At 36.1% G+C, this 15,630-nt stretch overlaps 3 protein-coding genes across 3 annotated transcripts; 1 reads left to right on the plus strand and 2 right to left on the minus strand.

The window, feature by feature from the left end:
* Positions 1-2,458: 2,458 nt before the first annotated feature.
* Positions 2,459-4,934, minus strand: LOC124832358 (laccase-15-like). The gene is made up of 6 exons (XM_047306548.2): positions 4,828-4,934; positions 4,489-4,640; positions 4,172-4,416; positions 3,925-4,053; positions 2,869-3,816; positions 2,459-2,756 (listed from the first exon to the last, which is right to left on the minus strand). Exons 1-6 carry the CDS (start codon positions 4,918-4,920, stop codon positions 2,626-2,628), a joined length of 1,698 nt encoding a protein of 565 aa, XP_047162504.1. The 5' UTR covers positions 4,921-4,934; the 3' UTR covers positions 2,459-2,625.
* A 2,009-nt stretch (positions 4,935-6,943) lies between these two features.
* LOC124832359 (cytochrome P450 78A7) lies at positions 6,944-9,046 on the minus strand. Its single transcript, XM_047306549.2, has 2 exons — positions 8,039-9,046; positions 6,944-7,604 (listed from the first exon to the last, which is right to left on the minus strand). The coding sequence occupies exons 1-2, from the start codon at positions 9,044-9,046 to the stop codon at positions 6,981-6,983; spliced, it is 1,632 nt and encodes a 543-aa protein (XP_047162505.1). The 3' UTR covers positions 6,944-6,980.
* A 4,637-nt stretch (positions 9,047-13,683) lies between these two features.
* Positions 13,684-15,014, plus strand: LOC148195035 (uncharacterized). The gene is made up of 2 exons (XM_088094212.1): positions 13,684-14,610; positions 14,691-15,014. The coding sequence occupies exons 1-2, from the start codon at positions 13,684-13,686 to the stop codon at positions 15,012-15,014; spliced, it is 1,251 nt and encodes a 416-aa protein (XP_087950338.1).
* Positions 15,015-15,630: the final 616 nt, after the last annotated feature.

The following is a 15,630-nucleotide window of genomic DNA, read 5'->3' on the forward strand; positions in this document are numbered from 1 at the left end:
TAAACAACATAGTAAAAAATTGCGATGTGGAAAAGATAGGACGAAAATGAAAAAAAAAACAAATAAGATAAATAAGAAAAATGGATTAGGAATTAAAGTATATCTTTTTAATGAATGAGTTTTGTTTATTAAAATTTAGTATACTTTTATTAAAATATATCAATTAAAAAAAAGTTACATAAGTTAAGAAACCATATATATATATATATATATATATATATATATATATATATATATATATATATATATATATATATATTATTAATAAAGAATATATTACATAAAAGAGTACATCAACTCAAACAAACAAAGTTAGTAGAAGCGCTAAACATACTCATCTTAAATTCTAACATATTAAGCTAACTTACTCTTTTCCTTTCTTTAATACCTCATAATATTCTTCAAAGATCCTAAGATCTTCATTGCACATGTTTGGGTTTCGTTTGTACACGCGATGAACCAATGAACACAAATTTCTGAACACTCAAATTATCAGTACTAATAAGTCCTTTTCTGTCTAGCTAGTCTCAACAACGCTTTGCTCTATATTTTCTTGCACTGCCTTTTCAACCTCAAGTGCAACAAAGCCTTCCTCTATCTACACTTCTGGAACTATCAACGGATCTCCAATATGATATGTTTTTCTACTTTTTGTACATTTTACAAATGCACATATCAGCGTATTTTCTCCATATTTTTTAACTAGTACAACTTCAAAAGGAGTTGCTTTTCGATATGTGATATTCTATATGTCTTATTGACGTTTCATTTCCATATAGGAGCGACACTATACCTGGGATTCATATCACTTGTATCATGGAAATGTCTCAATTCGTATCTCTCACCAACAAAAAAATGTGCTACCAACGTCATTTAAAAGAGATTGTCTAATTTATTCTAGTAAAACTATGGTTAGAGCAATCTTACATGACAGATGATTGATATAATTTCTAAATATTTAAAAAGAACATAAAAAATGTTACAGTAATTTTCCATTTTTTTATAAGCTAGAAAATCTCCATTTAAAATGTATTTTCTATGATCCATATTGCCTCAAGAACTATTCTTAAATTAATTGGTGCATAACTAAAAATTATTGAACAGTCAGTGTAATTTTAGTCACATAATACAAAATATATATACAGGTAGTAACTGGTGGAAGGTTTTCAGAAAGAAAAAAAAAAAGAAAAGGATCGGTGGAAGGACATTATTTCTTAAAGAAAAAGGATATTTTCAGACCCCTTTCATAAAAATAAATAAGTATAATAACAAGTATTATTATTTTGAGTTACTTTTACTTTATTACTTTTTTATGAGTATCCAAATCTGCATCGCATAACTAGAAAAAAAAAATAGTAACACAAAATTCTTTTCTTAGATAACCAGCAAGTCTTTCCTCGTGTCACAAGGGTGTTGTTGCCCCTTTAACTAACACTAAAAGAAACTACACATATAATATTAAACAATCGACACAAACAAGTAAAAAATTTAAGTAAATTCGTTAAGACCTACTTATGAAGGTCAATAAGTAGACGTTTCATTGTTAATTTTAAAATTTATTTTTTAATTAAACTATTTTAATGTTAGATTAATCATATTCGAACATTCATTAAGACGTGTAGATTCGTATACAGATTGAGTTAAGCTGGTCCAACTTATATCAAGTCTAGTAAAATTGATACGTGAGTTAAGTTATCTTAAGTATAACTTGAATTAAGTTAATTCAAGTTCAAGTCGAGTTTCTTTAAGTTGAATCAAGTTGGTTGGAACCAAATTGACACAAGTCAGGACAAAGTTATGTTCAATCTAAATTGAATTAGGTTCAAGTTAATTGAGTCTAGTCTGACTTAAGTAGACTGCCTAACTCTACTAAAGTCAATATAGATTTGTGTTGGGCCTAAACATTAAGTTGAGATGGTGTTAAAATGAGTTGGATTAATCTCATTTCAAGTTGAGTGATTGGTCTAATTAGGATTAGTCACACTAAACAAAATCAAGTCGAATTTGACTAAATTCTAAGTTCAACTTTATGTTTAACCAATACATAAAACATACATAAGTTAACATTCAAGTTAAATTTGGATCTCATAATTGATTATGTCTCTCACTCATTCTAATTGATAAAGTAGTTTTAATTTGATTTAAATTAAATTAAAAAAATCAAAATCAATGTTTTTATTGGTAAAAAGTATATTTTATTTGATTTGGATTTAACATAATTTATTAGTTAAAATAGATCTAAATTTTAAATTCGATATAAGTTATTGGATGGGAGGATTTTGAAAATTACAACACCTTAGCTCTATATAGCCAGCAATCGATAATGTTTTGAGTCTGCTGTCATTTTTACTTGGCGATGGTCATGTGACACTTAACCAAAACCAAAGACTACACACACCAAGCAATTAATAGCCGAAAGAAAATCTTAATTAAAAGACCGTTTAATAATGCCCTGCAACAAAAATAATAAAAGAACAAGTGAATTATTACAAAAAGCAATACACTCGGAGAACTCATTTCCTCAAATTTGGAACACATGCCTTCCGGAGAGGTAAGGTAAAACAAACATTTAACTTATTGTTTTCAATGTAAAGTTCTTTAAACAGAGAAAGTCCAGAATATTCTTCAGCATGGGGGCATGTCTGGCGGCGGCGGTGGCAACATTTGACTTGAAGAGTTTCCATTCTTCACAATAAAAACTGTCTGCATGCCCCAAGATTGGTGGCGTTCTAGATGGCAGTGCATAAACCATACCCCTGCAATTGAAAATACATGCATGCAGTTCGTGTAAGAAAAATTACATAAGCTCTCCATTTTAAAATTTGAAAAAAAAAAGTTAAATATAAACTCGTATTTGGTGTTACATACCAGGATTCACAGCCACGAATCTAATGGCAGCCCATCCATTTATTGGCACAATCACAGTATTCAAGTAAGGAGGATCAACGAGATTGAAATTCAAGGGATCTTGACTTTGGTTAAAATTGCCTAATCCATATCCAACAACATGGAAACTGTACCCATGGAGATGGATAGGATGGTCTATCCCTCCAACAACGTTTGTTCCTTGGAAAACAATTTCAACTGTTGCACCATAGTTCAGCACATTAACCCTAGTCTCTTTCGTTGGTGTATTCAACGTTATAGGCAAAAGATCTGCAGTGAAGTTAAATGTAAAAGGTGGGAATCTGGGAAATCCCGGTTCGTATATCCCATTGATATGATAGTAATAGGCTTTTAGAATGTCAATGTCGGGGGTTTGAAAGCTTATGTTGTTCATGCTAGCAGAGAAAATGGTTCCATTTAGCCCCTGGCAGTCGTTTCTGCCATTAGGGCATGGCAAAGTGTTGACAGAAATAGTGGTGACTATTTGAGTTGTGATGTTTGTTGGGACTGGACTGGGGGATCTCTCAGGCAAGCCTCTCAAGTTTGTGATGAAGTCCAAAGCTGCTTGTGTATCATTAAAGTCGGGGAGGTTGGGTAATGAAGGAGATGAAGGTGGAGTGTAATTGCCACTGTACTCTATTCTAGCAGTGGTTGTGGTGTTATCAAAGGCAACACCAAGCCCAGTTGAATATGCCCTTGCAGCTAGATAATAATGACCAGGTTCTTGGTTGGCGTGCAACAACACATCCATTGCTTGTCCTGGTGATATGCAAATGTAATCCCTTGTCAATGGCGTGGTGTATACAGCATCAGAACCAACAACAGTGAGGTTATGTTGGGAAACGGAGAAGAAGAGAATCAGATTCAGTGCCGCGTTAATAACTCGGAGATGATAAGTCCTCCCTTGTTCTACATTAAACTTGAACGTTTCTGAAAATTACAAGAAATTGTGGCGTTTAGAGCCAAACCTCAAAGTTACAAATGTTTGAAGTTGAAAGTTCATCATTAACTTCATCAACTTTGAACATTGATGCGTACCTGGAATTGAGCAAGGCAAGAGATCCCCGGGTTGACCATTTATAGTGAGAGCATCAGATATGTTTGGGGCTGCTCCGGTTTCAGAAGACTGTCTGAAGACCTCGTTGACATCATTAATCCACCACTCTCCTGCATATACATAAGTAAATAAAAACGTTGCATTTTTCCCACATACTTGCATCAGTATGTTCTAGCTATATTTGGTGAATTGCAGAAAAAAAAAACTGTTAAGGATAATTTTTCATACCAAATATGATGGGAATCTCGGCATCGGGTTGAGGAAAAGGGTAGGGAGTAGTCTTGGTTGGATAGACATAGATAGCACCATAGACAGTGGCTCTTAACCATTCACTGTGAGCATGCCACCATATGGTCCCTTCCTCAAAAGAAAAAATCAAGGTTTGTCTGAATTTCATACCAGGTTGGATGGGGCACTGAGTGATGTATGATGGACCATCTGTCCATGGATTCCTTGGCTGCTTCACTCCGTGCCTGTCCATAAATCGGTAATGGTTAATTTTCATCCACTCATAGGTTTCAAAATTGCTTAAGATAGAAAATTACCAGTGTAAAGTAATGTTGGAGTTTCCCTTGTTGTAAACATCAACGTAGATTGTGTCTCCTCTGTTGACTCTGATAGTTGGTCCTGGAAAGTTTCCATTCACTGTCAGTATACTTTTTGTGGAACAAAGTCTGGTATACTGGGCTTCTCTAACCTGCAAGATTAATCAAACCCATTTAATCTCCCCTGCAAAATATGATAATTTTATAGAAAAAAAAAATGTTTTCCTGTGAAAAGGTATCCGTGTTGAAGAGTTATGCTGGGGAAAGTAAACAAAAGAACAGAAATTTATATTCATGAACGCCATGGCGAATAACATTTCACCACTTTCTGTTACTCACTTCAAAAGTGTAATGACTCTGTGTTTGGGAACTAAGAGTGATCAAGGAAAAACACCACAGAATTTGGATGAAAATATTCTTGCTGCACGACATTTTCACAAAAGAGAAAATGTTATGCAAGTCGTACTACAATGCTATTGGTAATAGTTAGTGTTACATATATAGGAAAAAGTTTTATGCACAATGCTATTGATTTGAGTTTGCATGAATTACTTGTATTCTTCAAAAATTGGTGCGGCTTCATTGTCACATGTTTACCACTAATGTATAAGTCAACACGTCAATCTAGCCATTTAATCAATTGTAAGAAAATTGTAAAGGAAATTAAAGAGGAATTTGTCAAAAAGCAATCTGAGTTGAAGGTAGCGTACATATTGGAAACTGCTTTATTTGGTGAGTATGATACAGATTGTATTGCACCTCTTCGAAAACACTGCAACAACAGCTTTACTTAAAAACCCATAATAAATGGCTAACTTTGGAATGAGATTCCATCCTCCGAATAGTTAAGATTGCTTAATCAAAAAAGTGTTAACTTTCGATTATTCTTCGCTTCCCGATTCTGACTTCTGATTATGTTATGACTTCTATTTTACTGCTTTGTGTAATGCACACGTTTTTTTTCCGTATATGATTTATTATAATTAGTTGATGATGTTAAATTTATACTTTTCAAGAAAACTATCCCCAATGTCAACAAATCACTTACAATGTCAACTATCTATTGAATTAAGATATATTAAATATCGTAAAGAAAAATTATAAAGAAAACTTACATGGTTCTTATAAAGATTACAAGCGGTGGTGGATATACTCGTAAATCTAGTAATTTATTGACTTCATACCATAAATCAATTTTAACCAGTAAAACTAAGAAAAAAAATCATTTTCTTAAATCCAAATAATATAAAAACATGAACTAATAACTCATCATAAAGTTATATTGACTATAGTAGGATGCAACTTTTTCTATTAAAACACAGTACATGAGTTTAAACATGACGATTTGATTGTAATTTTACTTACATCACTTTTATCACAAAATAATTGACATATATATACCTTACAACGAAAAAATTAATTAATATTGTACATTTTCATTACATGCGTTAAATTCATCCCAAATGATAACACATCCTCCCTTTTCTTGCCCCAATACCAAATGGGGGTGTGGTGACCATTATTGCCTAATAGATTTTAAATAAATAAAAAATATAAATAGTGTGGCATCACTTAATAGATCGGAAGAGCAGCAGTTGAAGAAAAAAAAGCTAATTACTTGTAGTGGCCCCATTTGAGGAAGACAGCTGCAATTAGAGATAATAAGAATTACAAAACATTTTATAAGCTAATATTAGTTTTAGAACCATGTGCTTTGAGTTAAACTATTATATATTTAACGTGATTTTGATCTTAGGAAACAAACCTAATCCTCAACTAATTTGTCTCCTACTACCACATTAATGACTAATGAAGTTAAGTTACTGTGTCAAATAAGTATAATAAAAAAACAAAAAAGTGCACTTCTTGGTTGAAGTGTGTGTGAGAAGTGTTTGCAATTCTCTTTTCTGTAATGCCTTTGGGAGATTAAATCGTTAACCGTCCTAGTTAGTAGCTAGTATAGCTTTGCACATTGAAAAAATCGATGTCATCAATTTTAGCATGTTGCTTAACCAACTGTTTTCTCGATGTACAATTCTCATTTTTTTTATTTGAAAAAAAAAATTTAACACATTTTTTTTACGACATAACACTTATTTTCTTATTGAGGATCAGATTAGTCTAATGTGTACTTAATTTAGCAAATTTTCTCATTCTTCGATGGCTAACTTGTTTCGCTTAATCAAATTCAAACATATATATATATATATATATATATATATATATATATATATATATATATATATATATCTGCTGACATATACTGCTGAATATCAACTTATATAAATTATATTTGCGTACAGAAACTGGTAAAGATTTACTATTACAACAAAAAGGATATTTATCTCACTTGTATAAAAGCTAGATAAAACATCCTCACACTTAGAGACACTTTTTTATAGGAAAAATAGTATTTTCCTGAAATACAAAACATATTTATAACACTGCCCTCACATATCTTACACACCAAATCTCAGAATAATTATTGAGGTTTAATTAGTAAACCTTGGAGATGCCAGGGCTCTGAGGGGGTTCTTCATCTCACAAGATAGTTTCAGAACCTCGGCTAGGTCAACTGGGTTAGCCATGTCTTGAAACCAATGAAAACGATGAACCAAGTTAGCCACCCAAAGGCTCACAGTCACAAGACCTAGGTTTTTACCGGGGCAAACCCTTCGTCCAGCTCCAAATGGTGCGAGTCTAAGGTCACCACCTCTGATATCCACTTCGACCCCTCCTTCACTCTTCACAAACCTCTCTGGTTTGAACACTAGTGGCTCGTGCCACACGCTAGGGTCATGAGTGATGGCCCACATGTTCACCATTGCTGTGGTGTTGGCTGGCACCACCATTCCATTGCTCAGATGGACATCTGACGTGGACAATCGGGCCCACGAAAGAAGAGGCCCAATTGGATGCAACCGCAGGGTTTCTTTCAATATGGCTTCTAAGTATGGCAATTTTATCACATCAGCATCTGTAACTACCATCTTCTTTCCCACAACCCTGCGGAGTTCATTGCGAAGCCTAGTTTGCACTTGCTTATTCAAAATAAGCTCGGCCATGACCCACTCAGTAAGAAGTGCTGTTGTATCCGTGCCACGAAATATCATCTCCTGCGTGCAATCAAGTTGTTTTAAAAATATTAATATAAGTTGTTTGTATACCAACCACACTACCGGATTATTAATTACAAGCTAATAAAATTTATTTAATAAGAGATGATTACCGTGACATTAGTGTCACCTTGGAGTGTGCTTAAATATTTATCTGGTTGTCTCTATTTTTTGTTTCTTTTTTATTTCTTTTGCTAAATAGAAAATGCAGATGAATAAAAAAATGTATCGATCTTCTAAAACATATAACATTCTGCCCAGTTAAATTTGGAGAATCTTTTATGTTTGGGTTATCATTTTTTAATTAGAGTCATGCGACACATTCCCGGATTTTATATACTTTAGTTACAGTAGGTTTTTCAAACACATGCACGTGTTAAAACATGCATGGGCAATAAACTTCCGTACGTTGTAGGGATGAAAGAAACACAAACCCATAAAACAGCAATGATGTCATCATCTTCGAGCTTGTCATGTTCTTCTAGAGAGAGCAGCACGTCCACGAAGTCCGAGTCATCAGAAAGTTCCTTGAATGGAGCCAATATTCGGTGCTCCTCCAGAATCCTCTTTACAAATTTCTTCACTCTCGGAGCAAGAACGGAGCACCGTTCTCGAACACGTAAAGGGTCATAAAAGAAGCGTATCCAAGGAACGTAATCAGACCAGTTGAAAGCTCCCAAAAGTTCAAAACCTTCCCGCACAATGTCGCGCACCTCTTCAATCTCACGCCGATTATAACACTCATCTTGGTCGTGGTACCTTCTTCCAAAGACAGTTCCCATAACGTTATTCAGCGCTGCATCTTGGAGGTGTTTTCTTAGGCACACGAACCCGTTTTTGGACTGCTCCTGAGCTATAGCCCGTAACATGGCAGCGCAGTCTAGCAAGCGACCTGGCTCGTGGGCAAGAATGCGGCGCGGGGAGAAGAGGTGTGTTGAGGCTACCCTCCGCAGCAAGCGCCAATACGCACCGTTTGGGGCAAACCCAATGGCACGGTTGAACATGAGGCTCTTAGCGGATTGTTTAACGGGACGGTCAGCGAAATGGTGCGAGTTCAAGATTTCACGCGCCACGTGAGGGTCGGAAGTTACAACTACTGGGCTTGACCCCAAACTGAAGGCCATGAGTTTCGTGGCGGATAGGGCTGAAGCAATGGAAGCGAGGGTGCGATGAGGTAGGGCATGGTTTAAGCTAAACAAGAGGCCGAAGAAAGGGACTCCTTTGGGCCCGGGTACAGGAACCCGGCCCATTTGGTTCTTTCCGTTTCTCCATGCAAGACCTCCTCCCCCTCTTGGGAAGGCCCACGCCAGAAGGGCAATGGAAAGAATTGCAGTGAGGATTATGAGCAAGAGTGGGTTGTGAGTTAAGTTTTGTGTTCCTGCTATGGCTGGAAGTGTAAACACCCACCAGCTAGTGTCTGATGATGAGGAAGGTAAGCCCATTACAGTGCAGAGGGAAATGGAAACAGAGTTTGAAGCAATAAGAGAGTGATGAAGATGGGATGGTTGTGAAGTGCAGGGAAGGGGCTCGGTATAAATAGGTGTGCTTTCGTGGTTGCATGGACTGGACAAGAAGCTTAGGTGAGTTTGAAGATATCGTGTATTTTAAAAGTACAAAAAGTGTGTCATGATGCGTGTAAGTGGGGTTAGAGATACGTGGCTTAATTTGGTGGTTATAAGGTTTCCTACTTATTGTTACACATAATAGCTTTCTACACTCTTCTAGAATGGCCGTAGCCTTAGCAGCTGCATATAATATGCAGTGGGAAAGGACCTATGCATTCGTATTACAGACATTTATTTAAGATTTTTTTATGTCTTTCTTTCTATATTGCATGCACAGATGCGGCCACAATAGTGGAGGAATTTGGAGCAACCGCCACTGCGCCCTTGAATGTCGGATCATGGAGCACAGGATTTTATTTTAGAGGGAGGCATGCATGGACGTGTGGTAGGGCGGGAAGCAAGGCTGCACATACGTGTGAACGTTGCTCGAGGCCTCGCCTCACGTGACTTCGGGCTATTCGAGAACATATGCATCGTATTCCGAAATAATCCAACGTAACTTCAATTCTTAACGACCCTAGTGGTCAAGTTTAAGTTAGAATATACGATCAGTCAAACAAGCAGAGAATAGGTTACGTCCCGAACTTTTCTTTTGCAATAAGCTTATACTTCACAACAAGATATTTATTTGTAGGTTTCCACCGACTTTTATAGGAAGAAATCACACTGCCCCGTCGATTTCAGATGATTCACGTTCAATTTATTTATCTACTTCATTTATGGTTAAATATTTATGAAGACAGAGCATATAGTGAAATTATTTATAATGAAAATAAATTTTACTTTAAATGTGAATAAATTATGTTACTAGTCAACAATAAAAGAGCTGTTTGAATTAGTGGTTTGTAGTAATATATTAGCTGTTTGAAGTAGAAGTTTATCTCTAAGTGTAAATTTAAAGTTTATAAAGTAAAAAGGAAAAAAGTTGATTAAAAAACGTTAAAATTTATGGTCTTAAGGTTTTATAGACTGAAAAAATATATCGATGTTTTATATAGGTTTTATGGTATTGTATATCCTCATCGGTAAAAAAATATTATTGAGAATATCTAGATAGATGTATATATATATATATATATATATATATATAGATTATACTAAAAAAAAATTGGGGTGGGAATGCCCTCTATCACTCTTCAAATTTAATAAAAGTTTCGTGTCACAGAGATATGCACTTTCAACCTGAAACAGAGTGTATAAATGAATATCACTAGTAAAAAATTGGGTTTTTACAGCGCACATTATGCCACGGTTCAACGAAAACCGCAGCATAATGGTGCGCGGTGGCAGTTTTGTAAATAAATCGAACATATATGCCGCGGTTCTGCTCCCAACCGCGGCATATACTCCAGTCAACCATTGCCTTTGACGCCACGTATGAATAAAAAATTAAATAACAGAGTATATGTCGCGGTTGCCCAGAGAACCGCGGCATATACCCTGCCAATTTATTGCAGGTGCTGACTGGGTCAGAGAATTTCAGAAGTTACAGGAGGTATATGCCGCGGTTCTCTAGGGAACCGCGGCATATACCCCCTGTAACGTCTCAACTTCTCTGCCAGTCAGAGAATTTCAGAAGTTACAGGGGGTATATGCCGCGGTTCCCTAGAGATAATTAATTAATTAAAGGGTGTTTTATCTTACACTTCCTGCACTTCCAAATTCTATAAATATCCTCATAATTAATTAATTTGTTGAAATAATTGTACATTAAGTCATTTTACCGAAATAAGTTACTTTTGTAGACAACTAGAGATAATAAATTTGATAGAAGATGTTCTAAGAAAATTTAACAAAAGAAAAAAATATTTATGATTGTCAAATAAATATGTTACTACAAGGTAAGCTATTTAACTGTTCTAGTAGTTGATATCTAACCATAATAATTTGGTAAGAATTAAAGATAGAGTAATTTTCGGAAATTGAATTAGGAAAGTAAAAAAATTAAAAAATTATTTAGAAAAAAAAAGGTTGTGGAATGATATTTTTGTAAAAATTTTAACTTTGGATCAAATTGTAAGAACAAAAGTAAATATTATTAGGGTTAAATATGTTTTTAGTCCCTGAACTATCAAGCGTTTTTATTTTTCATCCCTATTTCAAACTTTGCACGATTAGATCCCTGTCCTTAAGGAAACCATTATTTTTGGTCCTCCAATACAAACGGCGTTAAAATTCGGGTGATGTGGCTAACGTATAGGCACGTGGGATGACATGTATCGTTTGTAACATTTGCCACGTGTGTTTACATTTTAAATTGAAATTGATTAGTGATTAAATGAGCTGACGGAGATAAGGGCTTATATACTTACTAAGGGATTGGATCTTCTTAAGTGAATCAAAGACGAGGGTTGATAACTTTGTTTTATCTTGAACGTGAGTCGCGATTAGGGTTGATAACTTTGTTGCTCCAGTGTTCGTTTGCATTGTGTGTGTCAGGAAGGCGATTCGAAGAAGGTAATTTTGTTATTTTCGTTTATGTTTACTGTCACTCCATTGCTTGTTGTGCATTGTGTGAGTAAAATTTGCATTTTACAATGTAGGATTAGCAATGGTTTTTGATTTTTCTCTGCATCACATGGGGAAGTTCGTGAAGAATAAGGGAATAGAATATGTGGGAGGAGAAATACATGTTATAAAAGGAATTGATCCGGACAGGTGGTCTTACTTTGAAGCAGTGGGATATGTTAAAGAATTCAGTATGATGCAGAGTTCAAGCTATGGTGGAAGGGGGCAAAACAAAAGGCGATGAACAACCTGAGATTACTCAGTGATGACAGGGAAGCACTGTTCTTGGCCAACATGTACAACCTAGTCAGCCAGATGAAGTTAAGTTTTTGTGTTTTGGTGAAGAGGCAGTACAGGAGACGGAGGAAGAGGTAAATATGGAAGAAGAGGTGGAAGATATACATGCATATGTTGTTGAAGAAGATGCTATTGTGGATGAAGAAGTTGGTTATGTTGGTGAAGCACATGCTTATGTGGATGAAGAAGATCATGCAGTGGATAAAGAAGTTGGTTATGTTGGTGAACCACATGCTTATGTGGCTGAAGAAGATGATGCAGTGGATAAAGAAGATGGTTATGTTGGTGAAGCACATGCTTATGTGGCTGAAGAAGATGATACAGTTGATAAAGAAGATGGTTATGTTGGTGAGGTGGAGGGGAATGTGGAAGTAGAAGATGTCCTAATGGATTACGAAGAAGAAGAGGGGAATGTTGAGGACGAATATGTACAGAGGGGTGAGGAAGAGGGCAATGTGGTTGAGGAAGAAGTGGTGGAAAATGTGGATGATAGTGAAGAGAACAGAATGGAAAATGATGATGATGGGTTTGGGATGGAGGATCAGAGGGTGGAGGAAGAAAGAAGAAATATTAATCCTGTTTTAGAGAGGTGGAGTACAATGAAAAAGAGGAAGAAAAGTGTGAGGAGAAGAAACGGTGGTGGTGAGGGGTCATTTGTGGTTAACGAAGATGTTGGACACCATGAGCATGAGATAAATGAAGATTACAATACTGATGAATTGTCTTCAAATGTGGATAGTGATGAGGCTATTAGTGATAATAGGAGGAAGTTTCCAAAGTACAGAGCAGATGAAATGACTAAGAGTTTCAAATTTACATTGGGGATGGAGTTTAAGTCATTGAAAGATTTTAAAAGTGCCCTACAGGAGCATGGCGTATTAAATGGCAAAGAAGTGAAGTTTGTTAAGAATGATTTGAAGAGAGTGAGGGCAGTTTGTAAAAAGGGATGTGGTTTTGTAATTATGGCTAGCAAGGTAGGAGGAAGGGAAACTTTTAGAGTGAAAACTCTCGTTGGACGTCACAAGTGTGGAAGGGTTTTTAGTAACAAAAGTGCAAGTGTGCAATGGATTGCACAAGTATTGGTAGACAGATTTGTGAATGTGGGAGGCATGACAGTGAACCAAATCATAGATGAAATCAAAAAGTCCTTTAGTGTTGGAATTACTCCTTGGAAAGCAGGAAGAGCAAAGGAAATTGCTATGGATTCTTTAGTGGGTGATGGAGAATGACAGTATGGACGTTTGTATGATTATGTGGCTGAGTTGCTAAGGGTAAAGGCTGGAACATTCAAGATTAAGGTCAATCAACCCCAACCCACTTTGCCACCACGGTTTGGGGCATTTTACATGTGTCTAGAGGGTTGTAAAGAGGGGTTCTTAGGTAGTTGCAGGCCATTCATTGGGGTAGATGGTTGTCATTTGAAGACAACATATGGAGGTCAGTTGTTAGTGGCAGTGGCAAGAGACCCTAATGACCAATATTTCCCCCTAGCTTTTGCTGTGGTTGAAAATGAATGCAAAGAGACATGGAGATGGTTTTTGAGCCTGCTGCTGGGTGATATTGGGGGAATAGATTGTCAACGGTGGATCTTTATTTCGGATCAGCAAAAGGTAAGTTACTTTATACATCAATATGTTTTTTATTCCCTCTTTTATTCAAATTGTTAAGTTACTTTAGTAAAGGCTGTTGGCATTTGTTGGCAGGGATTAATGGCAGTATTTGATGAGATTTTGAATGGGGTGGAGCACAGGCTGTGTTTAAGGCATTTGTACAACAACTATAAGAAGAAATTTGGTGGAGGACTACTCATTAGAGACCTTATGATGGGGGCTGCCAAGGCAACATACTTTCAAGACTGGGAAAAAAAAATGGGTGAGTTGAAGACTGTGAATTGTGATGCTTATAATTGGTTAATGACAATTCCAACTAAATCTTGGTGTAAACATGCATTTAGTGCTTATCCTAGATGTGATGTGTTGATCAATAATTTGTCTGAGTCATTTAATAGTACTATTTTGCTGGCAAGAGACAAACCTATAATTACTATGATGGAATGGATTAGGTCATATATTATGAGTAGGTTTGCAACACTTAGAGAAAAAGTGATCAACTATCCTGGTGATGTTATGCCTAAACCGAGAAAAAGACTTGATAAGGAAGTTGAAAAGAGTGGGAATTGGCTTCCAGTTTGGGCAGGGGGTGCTAAATTTAAGGTCACTCATGGCTTTACAATGGACAAGTTTGTAGTTGATCTAAGTAATCATAGTTGTAGTTGTTACTTTTGGGATTTGGTTGGAATACCTTGTAGACATGCTGTTGCTGCCATACATTATAAATTAGAAAACCCAGAAGATTATGTTCATCCATATTACAAGAAACATGCTTATAACACTTGTTATGCACCTGAAATAATTCCAATCAATGGACAACAACTTTGGCCTACATCCGACACTGCCCCACTACTACCACCCACTTATAAAACACCTCCTGGAAGGCCTAAAAAGTTAAGAAGAAGAGAAGCTGATGAATATGTCAGCCATTCAAAGTTGTCCAAGAAAAATATTGGTATGAAGTGTAGCAGTTGTAATGCATATGGACACAATGTAAGAAGTTGTAAAAAGGGGCAGAAAAGCAAGGTATTTCCTCCTGAACATGTTATTTACAAGTTCATTTATTTATATTTATGTCAAATCTAACTACCTTAAGCCTTTCACAGGACACAAGAGGCACATCTACAATGGGAGGATCTGCAACAACTGGAAGGAATAAATCTGCAACAAGAAGTGCATCAGGTGGAAGGGGAGGATCTTTATCAACTGCAAGGGGAGGATCTGCATCAACTGCAAGGGGAGGATCTGCATCAACTGCAAGGGGAGGATCTGCAAGAAGAACTGCAACGGCTGCTGAACCATCTGCATCAACCTCACAAGGTCAAAGAACATCACAACTTAGAGGGGCTGCACATATGCGTCAAGGGGGAAGAAGAACATCCTCAAGATTGGCTGCACAATTTCTAGGGTCTCAAGCCAGTTGCAATTGACATCCACAGACTTTTTTTAATGCTATAATGTACTGATTGGGACCCACTTCGGGAGACCATTTGTAATGGGCACAGTATTTTTTGGACAACTTGTTTGTCATATAGTGTACCACATCCAATGTTAATTAAAGTACTAGGGGACCACTTCTTGTGTTAATTAAACTGCTCGGGGACCACTTCTGTAATTTCTTGTGTTGTTTTGTTGAATGCAATGCCTTAACTTGGATGACATTTTACTCTTCATTGTCCCCTGTCCATTTCAGTCATTGTGCTTTAAATTACTTGTTGGATTAGTTTTTTTCAAAGCAGTAGGGTGTTGGCATCTCATAATAATCTTGCAAGATTGATGTTATAAGTCAAAAACCTTATCAGGTTCAACACTGGTGCTTTCTGCTGTCACATTGTGCTTTCTGATGTGATAAGTATTTTTGTCACATTTTTATATAAACCATCCACATCCAATGATACTTGGTCATTCTTTATAATGCTTTTACTGGTTCAAGACTTCATTCACATGTCTTGGCAACTTCATTTTTATAATGCTTTTACTGGTACAAGACTTCATTTTTATAATGCTTTTACTGGCTCAATTACGCATACCAGTATAATGCTTTTA

This window comes from Vigna umbellata, chromosome 7, assembly GCF_029865625.1.
Source record: "Vigna umbellata cultivar VRB3 chromosome 7, Vumbellata_1.0, whole genome shotgun sequence".
NCBI lineage: Eukaryota > Viridiplantae > Streptophyta > Magnoliopsida > Fabales > Fabaceae > Vigna > Vigna umbellata.

Excerpts from the sequence above, each read along its gene's own strand:
- LOC148195035 (XM_088094212.1), top strand. The coding sequence starts at position 13,684 with ATGGCAGTATTTGATGAGATTTTGAATGGGGTGGAGCACAGGCTGTGT. Across the intron at positions 14,611-14,690 it reads AAAAGGGGCAGAAAAGCAAG|GACACAAGAGGCACATCTAC; the intron begins GTATTTCCTCCT and ends AGCCTTTCACAG.
- LOC124832359 (XM_047306549.2), bottom strand. The coding sequence starts at position 9,046 with ATGGGCTTACCTTCCTCATCATCAGACACTAGCTGGTGGGTGTTTACA. Across the intron at positions 7,605-8,038 it reads ACATCATTGCTGTTTTATGG|GAGATGATATTTCGTGGCAC; the intron begins GTTTGTGTTTCT and ends GATTGCACGCAG.
- LOC124832358 (XM_047306548.2), bottom strand. The coding sequence starts at position 4,920 with ATGTCGTGCAGCAAGAATATTTTCATCCAAATTCTGTGGTGTTTTTCC. Across the intron at positions 4,417-4,488 it reads TCCAACATTACTTTACACTG|GCACGGAGTGAAGCAGCCAA; the intron begins GTAATTTTCTAT and ends ATTTATGGACAG. Across the intron at positions 4,054-4,171 it reads CGAGATTCCCATCATATTTG|GAGAGTGGTGGATTAATGAT; the intron begins GTATGAAAAATT and ends ATGTATATGCAG.